Source organism: Bombina bombina, chromosome 1 (genome assembly GCF_027579735.1).
Source record: "Bombina bombina isolate aBomBom1 chromosome 1, aBomBom1.pri, whole genome shotgun sequence".
Taxonomy (NCBI): Eukaryota; Metazoa; Chordata; class Amphibia; order Anura; family Bombinatoridae; genus Bombina; species Bombina bombina.
In genome coordinates, this window is record NC_069499.1 from 1,404,084,689 (window position 1) to 1,404,104,542 (window position 19,854).

At 36.9% G+C, this 19,854-nt stretch overlaps 1 protein-coding gene across 1 annotated transcript in view; it reads left to right on the plus strand.

Annotated features, from left to right (window-relative positions):
- The first annotated feature begins 4,258 nt into the window (after positions 1 to 4,258).
- KIRREL1 (kirre like nephrin family adhesion molecule 1) overlaps positions 4,259 to 19,854 on the plus strand; it is a 390,224-nt gene continuing 374,628 nt past the window's right edge. The window contains exon 1 of the mRNA XM_053705168.1: positions 4,259 to 4,700. Within this exon, the coding sequence (XP_053561143.1) occupies positions 4,649 to 4,700 (52 nt within the window). The 5' untranslated portion in view covers positions 4,259 to 4,648. The remainder of the gene's footprint in view (positions 4,701 to 19,854) is intronic.

Below are 19,854 nucleotides of genomic sequence, written 5' to 3' on the forward strand. Positions count from 1 at the left end.
GTGCAATTGGTCAAGAACATACAGTGTAGCACAAGAGCTGCTTTGACAATTGAGGGGACACATTTGCTGCAAAGGTCCCCCCAGCACTTTGGTCCTGGTGCCACTGCACCTGCAGTAGCCCCGCTCCTTGTGGGAAGCCACAAATCACCAGCTAGAAGTCCTGAGCATATCTAGATATTTTTTTTAAACAAAGGATACCAAGAGAACTTTACTTGATAATAGTATCAATTTGGAAAGTTCTTTAAAATGGTATGCTCAATCTGAATGATGAAAGTTTAATTTCGACTTTCATGTCCCCAGAGTTAAGTTTAAATCAAACTTTAAAAAAATAAAACTTTTATATATATATATATATATATATATATATAATACAATATTTTATTTAATTACTGTTAATGTAAACATTAACATGATTTTATTGTGTGTGTATATATATATATATATATATATATATATATAGTTATATATATAGTTATATAGATATATATAGACTTATCTTTTGTCTAATCGTACCTTTACTGCTCTTAAAGGGCCATAATACCCAAATGTTTAAATACTTGAAAGTGATGCAGTATAGCTGTAAAAAGCTGACTAGAAAATATCACCTTAACATCTCTATGTAAAAAAGAAAGATATTTTACCTCAAAAGTTTCTCAGTAGCCACATCCCATTGTAAAGGACTTCTAAGCACCAAATCAGTATGTCTGTCCCGGGACAGCGGAAGGAGCGAGCTTACATGCACTCTCATCTTATTTCCCTATTCAGCTTAAAGGGCCATTATACACTCATTTTTTCTTTGCATAAATGTTTTGTAGATGATCTATTTATAAAGCCCATAAAGTTTGTTTTTTTCAAAAATTGTATAATTTTGCTTATTTTTAAATAACATTGCTCTGATTTTCAGACTCCTAACCAAGCCCCAAAGTTTTTTTTTTTAATACCGTCAGCTACCTTCTCCAGCTTGCTCCTGTTTGTGTAAAGGGTCTTTTCATATAAAAAAAAGAAGGGGGAGGGGGGAGTGTCTTATTTCCCACTTGCAGTGGGCTTTCCAGTTCCCTTTTAACAGAGCTAAACTGAAAGCTTCTAAGTAAGTTTTTAAACCATTTTATATTGGATTTTTATATCAGTATCTGTGCATCTTATTCTTTATAGTAGTGTCTATTACATGCAGTTATATGAAAATGAGTGTATACTGTCCCTTTAAGGAAGTTTACAATGAAATCTCATGAGAGTTAAGTCAAATCTCATGAGATTAGAGTAAAAGAGTTCATGACCTCAGCACTGTTGATGCTGATTGGCTGCTGTTCATTTTTTTTTTTTTACCTGCAGCTGGGCAGCAGCGGAGTATAACTTTTTACACAGAACCTACTCTGCTGAGCTGAGGCGATTGTGAGGTAAAATATCTTCCTTTTTTACATAGAGATGCTCAGGTGATATTTTCCTGTCAGCTTTTTACAGTTATACTGCATCACTTTCAAGTGATTTAGCATATGAGTATTATGCAGGGATAGGCAAGGTGTCCGTACACGGACACTGATGTCCGTGACTAGCCCTTGCAGTGTCCGCCACAACCTTAGTATATCTTTTCTTTCTGATTAAATAATAGGAATAAAAAAAAAATATGTAGTGTGAATAAAGTTAGTGGCTTGTCAAGAGACTGCTAGCAATATTGGGTGATAAGTTATGGAAAAAAATAAAGCCTAAGTGAAATACTGGATGTGTATCTGCATCTGTATAATAACACCCAGCTCTATACAAAGACACAGTAGTGACACTGGCACATGCATATAGCTAGACAAGGGCTGGTTATAGGGTCAGTGGTATCTGCATTAGTATAATAACACCCAGTGCTATATAATGACACAGTAGTGACACTGGCACATGGGTATAGCCAGAGGAGGTCTGGTTATAGAATCAGTGGTATCTGCATCAGTATAATATAACACCCAGCACTATATAATGACACAGTAGTGACACTGGCTCATGGGTATAGCCAGAGGAGGTCTGGTTATAGAATCAGTGGTATCTGCATCAGTATAATATAACACCCAGCGCTATATAATGACACAGTAGTGACACTGGCTCATGGGTATAGCCAGAGGAGGTATGGTTATAGAATCAGTGGTATCTGCATCAGTATAATATCACCCAGCACTATATAATGACACAGTAGTGACACTGGCTCATGGGTATAGCCAGAGGAGGTCTGGTTATAGAATCAGTGGTATCTGCATCAGTATAATAACACCCAGCACTATATAATGACACAGTAGTGACACTGGCTCATGGGTATAGCCAGAGGAGGGCTGGTTATAGGATCAGTGGTATCTGCATCAGTATAATAACACCCAGCACTATACAAAGACACAGTAGTGACACTGGCACATGGGTATAGCCAGAGGTGGGCTGGTTATAGGATCAGTGGTATCTGCATCAGTATAATAACACCAAGCACTATACAAAGACACAGTAGTGACACTGGCACATGGGTATAGCCAGAGGTGGGCTGGTTATAGGATCAGTGGTATCTGCATAAGTATAATAACACCAAACACTATACAAAGACACAGTAGTGACACTGGCACATGGGTATAGCCAGAGGAGGTCTGGTTATAGGATCAGTGGTATCTGCATCAGTATAATAACACTAAGCACTATAAAATAATGTTTTTAATTTCAAATGTACCTTGGTGTCCTTCACTAAGGTCCGTACTTTGGAAAATGTCCGCCACAGCCTTTGTCTGTGCCTATCCCTGGTATTATGTCCCTTTAAACAGACATCATGGTGTGTGATTGGTGGTATTTATTTCTCCATTATGTCTGTTCAGTGGTTTGGCTGCTCACCCTTGACAAGCGCTCTATTTGAATATTGGGACTTTGAATAAAGTACTATTATTGACTAAGCACTAAACCTTTTTTATTTATTTTATTTTGTGTTTTGGCATCAAGGATGACTACAATCTTAGTTTGCTCTCTTGACTTATTTTTCGTAACTGATATACACTATAGTGTATAGCATTGGTTGTCAAACCTGTCTTCAAGCCTCCCTAACAGGCAAGGTTTTCAGGATTACCCTGGATGAGAGCAGGTAAAATAACCATGTTTACTAATCAGCTGATTATTTCACCTGTGCTCCAGTTCTTATATCCTCAAAATCTGGCCTGTTAGGGAGGCCTGAGGACAGGTTTGAAAACCAGTGGTGTGTGTGTATATGTGTGTATATATATATAGATACACACATTACAAATCATGCACAGCGCATATATATAACCTTCCAAAAAGGGTAACCCCAATCTTGCGATACTTGCAGCAGCCAGGGTGCGCTTCTACAGCAGCATAGAAATCCAATCAACAAAAAGGCACTCGCTGGTCTTTTCATAAAACGTTTATTCCAAATTTACAGAATAAGAACAGACATAACGTTTCAGTGATCCCCTTGCACTATTGTCAAATGTTGTGTAATGGCTCAATAGAATGAACCTAAAAGCAGATATATGATATATATATATATATATATATATATATATATATATATTAATGTTTTTCTTTGAAGAGGAGGAATGAGTCATTTAGATGGACAGACAGACCTAGGGACTGACGCCAGCACTGTGTTACAGAAAACAAGTGGTGGGGAGCTAACTCTGTGTAATTAAAATCACATTTCTGCCACACTTAAGAAGGACAAAACAGGACAAAAAAATCTGTATTCTCATATGTAGCCCTGGGCTGGCATTTCCTCCTACAATACATTGCTTCTCCAGAAGTTTGTAAAGTTAGACTGTAAGTTCTTTAGGGCAGACTCCAAAACCATTGTCCTGTCTCTGTGATAAATGCTGAAAAACTATTTGTACTATCATAACTGTAAAGAGAGATGTACTCAGACAGTACTGTTACATATTATGCACATGAGCTTACAATCTAGCATCTAGAATCACACATACAAGAAAAAGGTCTCTGTCTCCAAGAGCTTACAATCTGTGATGTGGAACATGTCTTAACAGCTTCTCAGTGGATACTGGGTTAATCTTTTATATTCATAAAATGACCCTTTTAAATCTTTATTCCAGACAAGATATGGAATGTTAGAGGGGGGAGGGAAAGTATCTCTGTGTCAGTGCATGTGAGGGGGAGGGGGTGAACTAAAAACTCCCAACATAAGAGAGAAAAAACTCCCAAATTCCTTTCTTCACATCAGCAAAACCCTTGCCCGCTCCCCCTTGCACCATCAGCCATTCCTTCTCCTCGCTGTCCTCCTGCACTTAATTAAATGAAACTTTCTACATTTTTTTTTAATGTGAGTTTGTTGTTCTGCTGTAAAAAAAAGAAAGAGGGAAAGGAAAATATGTACCAGTGAAAGAGAGTTTAGGAAAGTATTTCCCTCCCCCTCTTGCTAGTGGAATGGTTCCTTCCCCCTCTGGAATCATCATCCACTCTGATTCCAAGACTTTTTTGTGTGTGAGGGAGAGAGGGAGAGAGCAAGAAAACCGAGGCTTTCTGTGGGAACGAATTTAATCATCAAGGAACGAGATATCAGCCCCTTTGTGCGGGATATGGTTTGGAAAGACACTGACAAGCAGCGGCAAAAGGGACCTTAGGAAAGAAGCCAATCTACTAACCATCTAAGCCCGGGAGCAGGCAGGCAGAGAGCATGCTTTTTCTTTTTATCTGGATATTCTCTTTACCGGACACACTTTCACAAGGTAAGAACCCACATTAGTTTATGTTTATATAATAGCTGCAATGTTATAAAGCGGTGAACAGAAATGTGAGAAATAAAATGGAGCGAGCAAGCAAGTTAAGGGGGATGAAACAAGAGGTGCTGAGATTATTTGGAATTGATTCACGATTAACCCTTTAGGTCGCTTTGATGGGTGCAGCACAATACCTATAGGGAGTTTGGACGCTGGTTAAACAGGCAGTGTGGTCTTGTCACTGTCCTTGTCCACTTTGGCATCTTGTTTACTCCAATAGGAAACCATCAACAGCGCTGTGAAGTTTGATGTGGTCCACACGCCGCTGGCTTTGATGCAGGGCACCTATTGTCTTATGTGTTGACTTTACAAGCCTGGATGTTTGGAGGTTTTTCTTTGGCTCAGCGCTGGGGACACTGGCAGAGACCGATGCGTGTGACACCGCTTGAAGAGTTTAACCATCAATTCATTTGTGTAGTGTCAACGGAGTATATAGGGAAAGGGAAACATGCACGAGCAAATAAACAACTTAGGACATAATGTGTGGACTGGGGAGAAGAGATGTTGATGGTAGATTAGAACTTACTATTTAACACACATTGATGCTGTTCATTTCTTGTTATAGGTCATTAAGTTATTTTGATGGGGGGGGGGGTCCAGTTGTTTGTGTAGATTGTGACTTATTTTGATTGGAGGTCTCTGGATTCCAGATGTCAGTAAATAAGCGATCTTGCTTGCACATCATGTCATTTTACATGCGGAGAAGGGTTAAATATAACGGGAAGTAAGTGAACAAGGGAGGAGGTAGGGAAAGATAGAAATATCCTTCCTAGATTTCACAGGAAGAGGAAGGGTAGTCCCCCTGGCCCCCCATATGTCTTTTTATGCCCTGTCCTGGGGAAGGTAACATTTCTGCATTTGAGAAATTAAACGCTTACTTTAATGTTTGGTTTGGATACAAATCATTGCTTACCTCGTTCCTTTTTTTTTCTATACAAGCAGCTGGCTGCGATGTCAGCATCTTCCTACATCAGTGAATCAAACTAAACCGGTAGCCAGATGACAAATAGGTGATGGGAACGAGCTCAGCCAAGGTTTTCCATCACTCTCTGCCTAAACAGGGTGATTCCATTAGGGATTGAATGACTCAAGCTATGGACTTGTTGAGCCTTCCCTTAATAGTAATGGACTTTTCATTATAGATGAATGGATATATTACCTAAACTGTAGAGCACATTAATGCTAGTAATAAGTAATATAAGCATCCTGTTACAGTTTTATACCAGGTAGTTAGCAATTCCAATTGACATCATTTTGATCTGAGTTGCCTACAGATATTGTAGAAAAAACAAAAACAGTGCTTACATGAGAATTAGTGTATACAAAGCCTTACAGCAGCGATAATGGGGTTAAAACAAACATGCAATACAAATAAAAAGGTGTTAAGCTTTAATGTGGTGTATGGGTGATGGAACCTCCTCCTGAAAATGTCTTCAATCCCTCATGAATGACTTCAATTGTTCTAAAGGTTCTTGGTTTGCAGCATTAGATGTGTCCATAGCTTGATGCAAATGAGGTGTAATTACCTGTAATTAGAGGCTGAGTGTTTGCAAAGCATCTACATATAAGGCAGTACATGTCAAAAACACAGCATACATTATTTATTTTTTTTACTTTTTTTGGGGGGGGGGGGGGTTATGCTGTGAATATTTTATTTTGCAATATAGTCATTCCTAAAATGCAAGTGAATCAAACTTTATATGGAAATGTGTGTACATATGGAATAACCACAAGAATGGGTGGTAGAAAAAAGTCATTGCTTAATCTTCTATTCATAATTGTATTAACACTGTATCATTATGAGAGAGACAATGATGACAATCCCCATTATTTGTCAGCTGACCAAATGTTTTATAACAGAGTTGTCCAGCCTAATTCCTGGGGGCCGGTTTCCCCATCATCCCACTGCCTCTAACCATTTCCAGCTGGCATTTTTTTGTCCTCTTCCTGTGTATGAAGTCTAAACATTTCTGGCATTGTGTGTACATTTATCTCTAAGGCACTTATATTTCTAAAGCATTGCTCATTTGCAGTTTCCTGTACATTTATGCATTTTGGTTTACATTTTAGAATGTCTAAAATTGCTCCATAGGTCATAAAAAAAAAAAGTGTCCCCTCATATGAAAGTTGGACAACCCTGTATATAAAATGTCTGTACCCCTTTTCCACACACTCAGACTCATACTCTTATTCTGTCATATCTCTACTTTTTATCTCTTATTTCAGTGGTTTTCATGTTCTGACTTTAATATCCCCATTTATTATATTTTTTATTAGACAAGAATTCTGTATTGTTTTGCAAAATGATATGTCTAATAAACGTTACTTTTTTTAGGCTCATAAAAAAAAAAAATCTTTAGTTTTGAGGAGTGGGATTTTTTTTCTTCTTAGTTTAGATATCTAGGACATTACATTGAGATTTATTCATCTACAGCGCTGCGGAATCTGTTGGCGCTCTACAAATAACCGATAATAATAATAATAATAATCTGTTCAGTCTCTGTTTGTGCAAGTGATCTTAAAAAAGCAGCACATTTTTCAAAAAATTGTAATATTCTATTGCAGAGCTTCTTAGTTGTAACAACCTGTATAGGGAGCCAAAGGGCAGTTAGTCTGATAATGCATAATATGCATGGAGTGACATCAGTGAGTACTGCCATGTTGTAACCTAGGTTTCATTCTCCTCGGAGGCCAATTAGGGACATGTATAAATGCATCACTAGACTGTGCAGCCAATTACTATGGGGAATGTATATAGTTATGTGTCTGGAGTCTGCACTTCCGGTTTTAACAGGAATGGTAATGCCCGAAATTTTTAATTTTTTAAATTGCAGGAAAATGGAAAAGATTAAAGTATGTTGCAAAGTTTTACAACATATAATTAAACATTTTATATAACAATCTCAAACTTGTGGTTTTTGTTTTGTTTGCTCCTTTAAAAGAATAGCACGTTCAGTTTCTTCAGGGTTTAAACACTGTACAAATTTGATGTCTTTATATTCTATAGTGCAGGGTTTAAAATAAAACAATTTTTTATGAGCAGCATGACATCACCTCTACCGGATCAGCATTCTACTGTTCAATATGTATCAAGCACCACAAAGCTGAAAAATACTAATATGGGGGCGGAGGAACCCAGTTAATACACAATTTAAAAAAATCAATAGGGCTTTTTGACACCAGCATAATAGCTATATGTGCAATCAGTAGCTCATATGTTGCTTAAAAGGGCCATCATAGTCACAAAATCACATGCTGTAAATGAGTTGCATGACTAGCGCTGCTGATTGTATCAGCGGCAAATTCTGCTCGGGACTAGCAGTGCACCGAGGGTCCAAAGCAGGGTAACACAAACAGTAGAGCAGGGTTGATAGTTGTAAAATAACATATTATGGATTAGAATATCATTTTTCAACTATTATGGTCCTTTAAAGTGAAGTTAAAGTTAGAATTACTTTTTATCCATAAAACATTAATAAATGGAGTGGTTCTGTGTAGTTATACATTTTTAAACCACAATTTAATCAAAATCTTACTTTTTATTTTTTATCATTTCCAGTAGGCTTTTTGGCCACTTCCTTGAAAAACTATTTTCTTACTTTGACAGGTGGGCGGTGTAGCCAATCAAGTGCATCACCCTCCTTATTTGTATCTACAGCAAACAACTCTCGCTCTGCTGCTTCCCCGTTGGATCGCATATTTTTGGCAGCTTGTATTTACCTGAGGAGTATCATGCACAAATTGTAAACCGTGCGCAGTTACATATCTGATCCTACAGACAAGCAGCAGAGCAAGAGGTTGCTGCTATAGATAGGAAGGGTGTTGCTCATTTCAAGGTAAGAAAAAAAGTTGCACATGGAGGTGGCTGGGGGGCTTATGGAAAATAAAAGGAAGATTTTAATTAAATTATTGCATTTTAAAAATCTATAAGTACATTGATCAATTGCATTTAGTAATATCTTTTAATAGAAAAAAAAAATATATTTCTAACTTAACCATCACTTTAAAGGGACAAAATTAAATATAACCAAATCGCTATTTGACCTCTACGTCCTTGTGTTTTTTTTTTTCCCTTTTAACCCTTTGATGACAAGGTTAAATTAAAATGCACAATCGCAAGATTTCAATAATGGGATCGGCTAAAGCCCGGTGCAGTTAGGATGGAATAGAATGCCATAACGGTGTTAAAAGGTTAAAGTTTGAATATATTTTAACCTTTATGCAGAGTTTTTATTATATCTTTGCTATTGAATAAGCTGGAGCAGTGTACGATGAGAAATAAAAAAATAATAATTTATAACAATAATAATCACCCAATATTTACAAGCAATTATTAGCTTTTGCTTTTCCCACAGATGTACTCAATCTAAATAGTCCAGTTTGGGGGTGTAGTATCAATGAAGTAAACATTTTTTTAGATATATTTAGATAATGGCTTTAGCATTCTCATGTACATGGGTATTACTAATAAGGATCAAGATATAAAGACCTTTTCATCCAGTGTTCCCTCCTTTTTTCAGACAGCTGCATTCTTGCACTCCTGTTTGCTCCTCCCCTTCCAGTTTCAAAACTTTATGAAGTTGTTTGAGCATTGGAAGCTAATGCAGATCTCTGTAGGTGTCAGACAAAATGATGGGCACATGGGGGTAGCTATTCTACAAGTTTATTATAAATCTCTCTTATAATTCACAAATGTTTTCCACAATTGTATGTAAAAGTGTTGGTTTGTTTAACATTGCAATACTATTGAGTATCTTGATACTGTAAGTAAAGTTGTCTTTTCATCAGAATGGTCATACTTAGGCCACTTTAAGATGTATTACTTCATCTCAATAAACTAAGGCTCCTATTCTTAAAAACTGTCTGGCATAGAGAGAAATCATCATCTTATTTTTTTTATTGAGGATTATACTGTAAAGTTAGTGTTTCTTCTTAACATAAAGCATGTTAGTGAACTCCCCTTAAAGTGATAGCAAACTCTCCCCTTTTTAAAATCAGATCCGGAATGTTAGTGATATTTTTGCGCTATAACTTACTTTTAAATATAGATATGAAATTCAAATTCCCTGCAATCCGCCACCCGCTTGGAAAATCAATTTTTCTGAGAGCTAACAGGTTTAAATTGTTCCAATCAGAACTCTCCCCATATGGCACGTGTGTTGTAGCTAGAGTGCTGATTAGAGAACAATTCAAACCATTACCTCACAAAAAATTGATTTTTCAAGTGGGCGGCGGAGTGTGGGGAATTTTTAATTTCATATCTATATTAAAAGTAAGTGTTAGCACATCTTTGTTACAACTGATGAATTAAACTCCATCTAAAATATCACTAACATTCCAGATCTGATTTTAAAAAGGGAAAAGTTTACCATTACTTTAATGAGACACAGTTCCCAAGGTAAATATTGCCTTTAAAACAATCCCTGAGGGGTCTCGTAATACTGATTAGGCACCTTTTTATAGCATCTCACCAGACCACAAAGCTTTAGAGAATTGGTCTCTCAGTGATTACTGCCTTGTAGGTTTTTTATGTATTAGTTCTGAGCTATAAAACCTTAGGCTGGAGTCCATAATGTGATTTTGGTCAGGCTCCTCACTTTCCAGCTCCTTACTGCTGCAATTTATCTCTATTTGCAACATGTAAAATACTCTCTTGTCAAGCTAAACTCATCTCCTGTCCTCTTACCTGGCTTTCTTAATTTTACATTGTCACCTGTTGTCATAATCATCTGTCGTCTTTTTCATCACTGGCTGTTCTTTTGCACTAAACAGTTATAACCTAGTAACATCTCATTTGGAAAACTCCTCCCCACGGTCCTGGTAGACTCCACCCCTTTGTCCTGGTAGGCTCTTTCTGCCTTGACTCTGCCAGCTTGTATCGTTTTGCTCTGACCTTGGGTTCCAGTGACATGAATGCTTCTCTTTTTCTTTTGCTCTGTTTTTCTGCCTCAAACGGTGTGTAATGATTAAAGGGACACTGAACCCACATTTTTTCTTTCATGATTCAGATAGAGCATGACATTTTAAGCAACTTTCTAATTTACTCCTATTATCACATTTTCATCATTCTCTTGGTATCTTTATTTGAAATGCAAGAATGTAAGTTTAGATGCCGGCCCATTTTTGGTGAACAACCTGGGTTGTCCTTGCCGATTGGTGGATAAATTAATCCATCAATAAAAAAGTGCTATCTAGAGTTCTGAACCCAAAAAAGCTTAGATGCCTTGTTTTTCAAATAAAGATAACAAGAGAACGAAGACAAATTGATAACAGGAGTAAACTAGAAAGTTGCTTAAAATTGCATGCTCTATCTGAATCACAAAAGAAAAAAATTGGGTTCAGTGTCCCTTTAAAAGTCTATTTTTTTAAATCATATCAAATGATTTATCTATAAAAAAATACTTTAATGTTGGATTTTATTGGGGAAAAAAAGTATTAAAAAAATACACCCCATCATCCTCTACATGAATTTGGCTTGTGACCCATAATTGTTCATAAAGTGTTTTTATGTAATTAAACAGCAGTAAATAAATGTTTTGTCAACTATTTAAAATTAAACACATTAATTTTTACCTTTTTCCCCAAATATAATTAAATATCTTTAGATACTGTTGTTATACACAGAACTTAATTTGTTACAAGTACAACATCCATGAATACTGGGTTTTTCAGTGAAATACAAAATAATTGTAATATTAAATACTATTGGAAATAAGACAACAACCCCAATAACTTGCAATGTTGACAGCAAAAGTTGAGAACTAATCATTAATACATTAAAAATAGAATATGTCTGGTCACCCAAAGTCTTTTTTGGGTTTCAAAGGGTTACCAAAGATAAATAAAAGGCCTGATTATAATAAAAGGGGAAGGGGGGAAAGGGAAGAAAAAAGTTTGAACATGTGGCTTTAATTGAAGAGAGAATCTGGCAGGAAAAGCTGTTTTTGCTTCTTTTTTTTAATAATCTTTATAAACTCTTAGTGTAAGGGATAGAAGTGTATCATTTTAATTAAAAGAAATTGACAAATCATGCTCTCCATTCAATACAGTAGAATTGCATAATCAACAAATGCATAATACAGGGCTCAAAAATTCAAGTACAGTACTAAGTTACTAGCCAAAAGTGGGCAAGTGGAAATCTCGAGCCCTGTATAATAACAAAACAATACTAATAACAATTTCAAATCACCAGTGTGTGTGTGTGTGTGTGTGTGTATATATATATATATATATATATATATATATATATATATATATATATATATATTCTGTTAAAGTTGTTCCTTTCATTTTCCCCACCCCCTGTAACAAGCGACAGCCATTAGCAAATCACAACTGCATATTTTGTATATGCTGTTAACTATTGCACATGCTTAGTAGGAGTTTAGTGCCTCATACATTGTGCATAAAAAAAATTGTGCACATTTTGATAATGGATGTAATTTGGAAAGGTTTTTTTTTTTTTTTAAATTGCTTTCTCTATCGGAATCAAGAAAGTTTAGTTTTGACTTTACTTTTCCTTTATGTAGCAAAATGCAACATATGCAGGACATATTGCTATATGACACTATGGTTTGTGTTAAAAGTACCAGAATAATAGTGTAAAAAGGAATAGCTTTCACATACAAAATACACCTTTTTATAAAAGTAATACGATTATTGCATTTAGGCAAACAAAAGTATTTTTTGTCTAAAAATCATGTTAAGTAAAATTTTATGGATCAGAGTTTATCAAATCCTGCATGCATTTATACAGTAGTTGCCAGAGAGGCCTAAAGGTCATTGGAAACCTTAACTCCAGTCTCTTACCTGCAGATTTTGGTTCCTGGTGAGATCATTGAGCACAATTTATTTGCCTGTAAGACATTGTTGCTGCAGTGTGGATGGTAATCTTGTGGGTGTGACATAGCTGTCCCGATCTGAAGAAAGGGTGTCCATACCCCAAAATGTCACACATAAAATATATCTTTGTTCTTTAAATCCAGAAAATGCTCTGCTTGATTTGGATGGATATATATATATATTAACCTATAAAAAGAAGTTGCACATTGGGAGACGGGGTAGTCTGATACAGAGGCTGACAAATCTGGAACACCCTAACTAATTAGTTTTTGAATGTTTCTATATAACATCTTTTCGCATCGTTGTCTGGCTCCTCAACATTCTGACTCATGTTGACAGAGTTATCTTATTTTCACAGTTCATGCGCTCGTTTAATAAAGAAATGTTGTATTTCTTTAATTTGTTTTTAAAATAGTAAACATTGTTGTTTGCTTTTCCCTGCAATAGAATGTAGAAGAACTAAAATGTTTGTGCTGTTGGTCTGACATGACAGAAGTGACATTGAAGATAATAGTGAAGGAAATTATACGAGTATGGAATAGGAATTACTGTGTATTCCAGCAGTCACTAACCCTTTCCACACATCCCTGGGCAGAAGGGGGGCTGTGCTGGATTAACTAATAATTACTTATATTTACTACATGCAGCTAGCTGTTGCATAAAAGATACAGAAATAGCATGAAAATAACAGATCAGTGTTAATGTAAATATTATATTATACATTGGTGATAAAGTATTAGCGTAAAACCATTTCGGCAACATGATTTATTGTGCAAAAATTGGATGTCAGTTGCTAGATAATTATTAATCCCATATAGCTGACAATCTCTGATTACACTGGCTAGTCTCTAATTAGTCAGCAATCAGAGATGTCTTGCAAATAACCATTGCTTGCTTGCTTCTCTTATATAAAATAGTTTAGATTTATAATTGTAAACTCCATAGTGAGAACTAATGCTAGTTTATTTCTGGGGCAGTGGTGTACAACAGTCGCTCCCCAGTGACCCCATTTTATCCACTCTAGCACAAGAGAATGTTTTTAATCCCAGAAAATGTCATCCTATGTTTTACCCCATCAATTCTATGCTCAAATTCTCAACTTCACTATAATCAAACCTGCTCCACACTTCATAGAGTTTTTAAGATGTGGGTCTAATATAAGAATTGACAAATGTTTGTTTTATACATAATAAATATAAAGCCTTTTGTGAATTTAAATTCTTGACACACGGGTGTCCTCAGACCCATCTCTAAACCTCAGTCTGGGGTGGCTTCCTGTGTCAAACTGTGTTCAGGACAGACCCCCCCCCCCCCCTTACATTGCATCTCCTTCACTGGTGATTTTAATATAAATGCTATCCATTTCCAAAAGCTGTGACATTTCTTAAGATGAATATTGCACTATTAATGTTATGTCATGTAGGAACTACAATTCTGCATGGCATACTGGGCATTATGGTTCCCAGTTGCTATTAAGACCTCAACACCAACATCTGTAAGGTGAAATTAGACTTTTGGGGGGAGGAGGAAACCCCACCACCTTCAGGATTGAAGGTCAGCATGTTTGTAGGTCATTGGGCCAACATCGGAGTTCACAAAGCCTTAAAACTTGGTCCAGTTCTTGTCTCTCCAGAAACATTGGTGCTCTGGATCTTTCGATTCTTGATCTAATATTAGAACTAGAAGTATTGAGTGGCTCCTTGAAAACCAAGGGGCCAAATGTGAATTTTGTTAACATACATCTGATTTGGGACGGGACATTATAAGCACTATCATGAAGAGAAATCTACAGCAAATATCAATGCATAACATCCAGTCCTACATATACCATATACAGTATTTGCTCATTAGGCATGCTTTTATTTTCCATAATAATATAAAGGCACATTATATGCAGGTTCATAGTTAAAGGGACATGAAGCCCTAACATTTTTATTTTGTGATTCAGATAGCGCATACAATTTTAAACAACTTTTTAATTTACTTCTACGCTCCATTTTTAATTTCTTTTTATTATCTGGTATTTGTAGAGTGCCAACAGATTCCACAGCGCTATGAACATAGGTAGTATACAAAATAACATTTACAGGGGTCTAGGGGATACAGGGACCTGCCGAGAGTTGCACTGTTGTAGTCAGCTCTTATGAATGTGAACTACAAATAGCTGGACTCATAGGCTTACATGCTATGGGGTTTTAATGGATAGCAGTGGCGATAGGAAGGAGATAGGCGGCAGCTAGGGAAACCAGAGAGGATGGAGTTGCAGTAATCGAGGTGGGAAAGGATGAGAGAGTGGATTTAAATCTTAGTTGTGTCTTGTGTAAGGAAATTAATTTTTTAGATGTTTTTTAAGGTGGAAGCGGCAGGCTTTAGCCAAGGACTGAATGTGAGGAGTGAAAGATAGATCTGAGTCAAGTGTGACCCCAAGACATCGGGCATGCGGGGTAGGGGTAATGATGGAGTTATCAACAGTTATAGAGAAGTGGGGGGTGGAGATTTTAGAAAAAGGGGGGAAAATAAGGAGCTCAGTTTTGTAGAGATTTAGCTTGAGGTAGTGAGAGGACATCCAAGATGAGAGAGACAGTTAGTGACACGGGTTAGCAAGGAAGGAGAGAGTTCTGGTGCAGAGAGGTAGAGTTGGGTGTCGTAGGCATACAAATGATAATGAAACCCGTGGGACTTTATTAAGGAACCTAATGATGACGTGTAGGTTGAGAAGAGGAGGGGACAGAGGACAGAGTCTTGCGGTACCCCAACAGAAAGAGGTAACGGGGCAGAGTATGCCCCAGAGAAGGCGACACTAAAGGTACGGTTAGACAGATAGGAAGAGAACCACGAGACAGCTGTGTCGCAGATGCCGAAGGAATGGAGGGTTTGGAGCAAAAGAGGGCTGCAGACAGAGGATAAGTAGAGAGAAGTGGCCTTTGGATTTTGCTGTAAGTAGCTCGTTGGTAATGTTAACAATTGCGGTCTCTGTGGAGTTTAGGTGGCAAAATCCAGATTAAAGTGGGTCAAGGAGGGAGTTTAATGTAAGTAAATGAGATAGTGGTGCATATACTAGCTTTTTAAGAAGCTTTGAGACCAGAGGGAGTAGTTTTGCTTCATTCTCTTGGTATACTTTATTGATGCAAAAGCAGTGCTGTACTGTGATCTAGATGAACACATAGGGTGAGCCAATGACAACCGGTATATATACGTGCAGCCATCAGTGAGCAGCTAGCTCCTGAGCCTACCTAGGTATGCTTTTCTTCAAAGGAGAACTAAGCAAATAAGATAATATAAGTAAATTTGAAATTTGTTTAAAATTGAATGTTCTATCTGAATTATGAAAGAAAAAAAAAGTTTGGGTTTCATGTCACTTTACCCCTTGAGCGTCATTAGGATGTCATGAAATGTTCGTAACAGTTCGGCTGTCCTGAAACCTTACCCGTTTCCTATATGGGGTCGTGGGCTGGGGCACTCCCCCCAACCTGATCCCATCATGAAAAATAACGCGGTCGCATGAAGGTGATTTAAAGTTTTACTCATTTGTTCACATCAGAGTCCCAGCAGGAAAGGGTTAAGCCACCAAAACTAGTTTATCAAATATTAGGCTGGTTTGGTGTATCCAGTCAGAGGTTGTATCACATGTGTTACTGAGTCAGCGGAACTATAGATTCCCTTTTAAAATGTTTCCATCATCTGGATCAATAGATCTTGATGGATTTATATCTTTTTAAACTTCCCACATTAACATGTATCTCATGTGCCTGTTTTTTCTTTGTCCTGAGAATTGTAAAATTTTGCTCTGAAAGAAAAAGAAAGATGTGGCACTATATGTGTATATAAAAGACAGTATTGCCCTTTTGTCACTAAATCCTTTTAAGAATGAATTTATGCTGAAAGAAGACCCCACAAGCTATTTGGAATCTTTTCACTATACACCCTAATTCTGTTTGACACCCTCATCTGAGGCCAGTGACACCCTGGGGTGTTTCAGTACGCTTGCTGTAGATAACTGGACAAGTGGAACAATAACTCTGCAATGATCTGCAGTTGGTAGATGCAAAAGTGTGAGGGAGGGGAGGGGGGGTGGTAAGGACTTTCTATACCATGGAATTCCTTATTATCTTTGTTCTCTGCTGAACATCAATGTGCATTGAAGCTCAAGATTGGTCTGTGCTTTTGAAACTGTATAATAGGATTTTTAATATTGCAGAGACCTAGACAAACTTGCTCAGAACTCTGTGGTACAGTCATTTGTGCAGCATGTGAGATCAAACAGGATGCAAGTTGTATATGGAGAGTAATTAGTAGCTGAATAAAGCAGGTAGAAATGACCATCTAGTTTGGTAATAAGGGGTTGGCTGGATGACGGTCATTCAATGCCACATCTACACTATGTAATCAATATTTAGAGTTTAATCGACTTTTTAAATGTAAAATATTTTAAATGCAATAAAGAAAAAAAAAGAAACTTAAAAGGGCCATTATAAAGTTAAAATATTAGAGCATGTATTTTTAACACTAGTGATCCTGTAATGCTAAGTATTTAAGCGTGTTTAACCCATTAGTGTGGGTTAAAGTCCTACTTGGGACCCACAGAGCACTGCTGGTCCTGAGTGGAAACTGGCGCTGAGCCAATTAGTAGTGCTAGTTACCTGACCCAGCTGTACGACTAGTGCTGCTGATTCAATCACATAGCATTAAAGCTTTGCTAGTGTTAAAATGACACGCTCTTCAAAAAATTAGAGCATGTCATTTTAACACTATAATGCAGAAGCTATAAGGCACCGTGTCTTCTGTTTATGTATGCATTCTTACAATTTAGTAACCCATTTATAGTTACTACAACCATTATAGTGATTCATTTACATGCTTTAATTCTTTAGATCATGTAATTTTATCATTATCAATGCTGCAACTCCGTGTTTTAACCCCTGCTGCAACTCTGTTTAACGTACCATTGGGGGGGGGGGCAAAACAATGCAAGTCTAGAGTAGAAATGGCTACCGATATCCAATGAGCAAAGCTAGTTGCACAACCCAGCTGTGCGACTAGTGCTGCTGATTGGATCAGCTGTAATTTCCTGAGCAGCACTTTAATTAAACTATGTGTTTAATCCCTTTGCAGGCTTTAAACACATAGCGTTGCAGCGGTGCTAGTGATAAAATGACATGCTCCAACGAATTAAAGCATGTCAATTAATTACTATAATTTAATGTTAAAGGGTCATAAACCTATAATAAGGATATTTTTTAGTATTATAGGCAAGCAATAGTGCAATATGAAAATGTGTTGTGTGTTTAAGAAAGCTGTGGAGCAGGGTTACATTTCTGCTCTAGACCTGACTTTAACTATGTGTTTAACACTGTTGTGGAAGTTGGAGAGTAATGGTGTTATAAGAAAATATTCATATTATTGTCACTTTATGTCCCTTTTTGAAGCCTGCAGAATTCAGCTGATTACTATAATTAATGTACAAGTGCTGAAATTATATATAAAAATGTACTTTATATTATTTATAGTAATTTTGTTAAATTCTGCAAGCATTTAAAAACTTAACTGCTCCATTAAATATAGGGGGAAAATTTACTTGTCCACTATAAATTATTACTAGTCTGGGATAAATGGAACTATTTATTTACAAATTTTGATTTGACTTTCAGATTGCCTGGAACAACCACGTACATAAAACCCCCCCCCACAAAATAACTACACACGTTTTTGTTCCACCTCTTTCTCTTTTATCTATAGACGGACAATTTTTTTTCAGTATAGAGAAAATGGTTTGTGTATAGAGAGATATATGTACAACTGTCCAGTAAGTTTGAAGCTACAAGTCAAATTCCAGGAGCTGTCTCTCCAAAGACTTGTCAAGTCCTGAGATTGCAAACCCTGTAGAACAGTTTTGTTTTATGTTCTAATTTCACAAGTCATGTTTATTGCAGATAAATACTTTTTTATATGATCTGCTCTGTGTACTTTACCTGCTTATTCAGTGGCTATATTTGACGCACAACATATTGTTGTGGGATAAACTGTACTGCGGCAATATGTGAACTTTATCAAATTAAATCCCATATGTCCATCTAGCTGAGGAGAGACCAAAGGGTTCTTATTATAAGGCCCCAAAAGTGAATTTAATAAGCTCTGAAGTATGTGATATTCCCTGGCTCCTTGACCATATTGCATTCCTTCAAGCTTGTGTGTTTCAATCAATTTTTACAGAAGGTTTCATGGAAAATGACAAGCATTGTGGGAAAATCATCTTTATGTTGCAGTAGATGTATTAAATACTCAAGAAGCAGAAGTGACAGACAAGCAGTAGCTGCCCCTTGGAGCTCTGTTAATATATCAAGTCGGCAGTAAATTCTAAAAATGCCCAAATGTGATCTGTCGGATAACCCTTGTCCAGCACTGATAGACCACCACCACTGTTTTTCTTTCTCAAGTGAGTCCTCTGCCCTTGTTCCCCACACTTAACTAGATCAGCCTTAACTCTGTTTACCACAGATTTATTCCAACAACCAACCTTCCTCTCACTCCATCACATTAGATCTAGTAATTGGCTCTATAGCAGGGCTTTGCAGGAGGTATTAAAGGGTGGGCATGGCCGAAGTTGTATTTTCATTTCCCAGCTGCATGGCATAGAAAGGATACAGCCACACCAATATACATTTTATTTGTGGCTAGTGGGGATAAGTGGGGGGCATCCACTGGTGTCTTGGGAGCTCTAAACCAGGGTGCCAGCTGCCAGGGCCTTATTTAAGGTGCCAGTGGCTCCCTAGCACCTGGGTTTTTCAAGCCCTGCTCTTTAGTGTATCTTATTGAAATGTCACCACCTGAAGGGACATGTTAGTATAAATTCAAATTTATAATTGATGCAACTCTGAGAGATTTACAATGTATACCTGTTTTTTTCTTAAAGGGACACTGAACCCAATTTTTTTCTTTCATGATTCAGAGCATGCAATTTTAAGAAACTTTTTAATTTACTCCTATTATTAATTTTTCCTCGTTCTCTTGCTAACTTTATTTGAAAAAGAAGGCATCTAAGCTTTTTTTTTTTTTATTGGTTCAGAACTCTGGACAGCACTTTTTTATTGGTGGATGAATTTATCCACCAATCAGCAAGGACAACCCAGGTTATTAACCAAAAATGGGCCGGCATCTAAACTTACATTCTTGCATTTTAAATAAATTTGCCAAGAGAATGAAGAAAATCTGATAATAGGAGTAAATTAGAAAGTTGCTTAAAATTGCATGCTCTATCTGAATC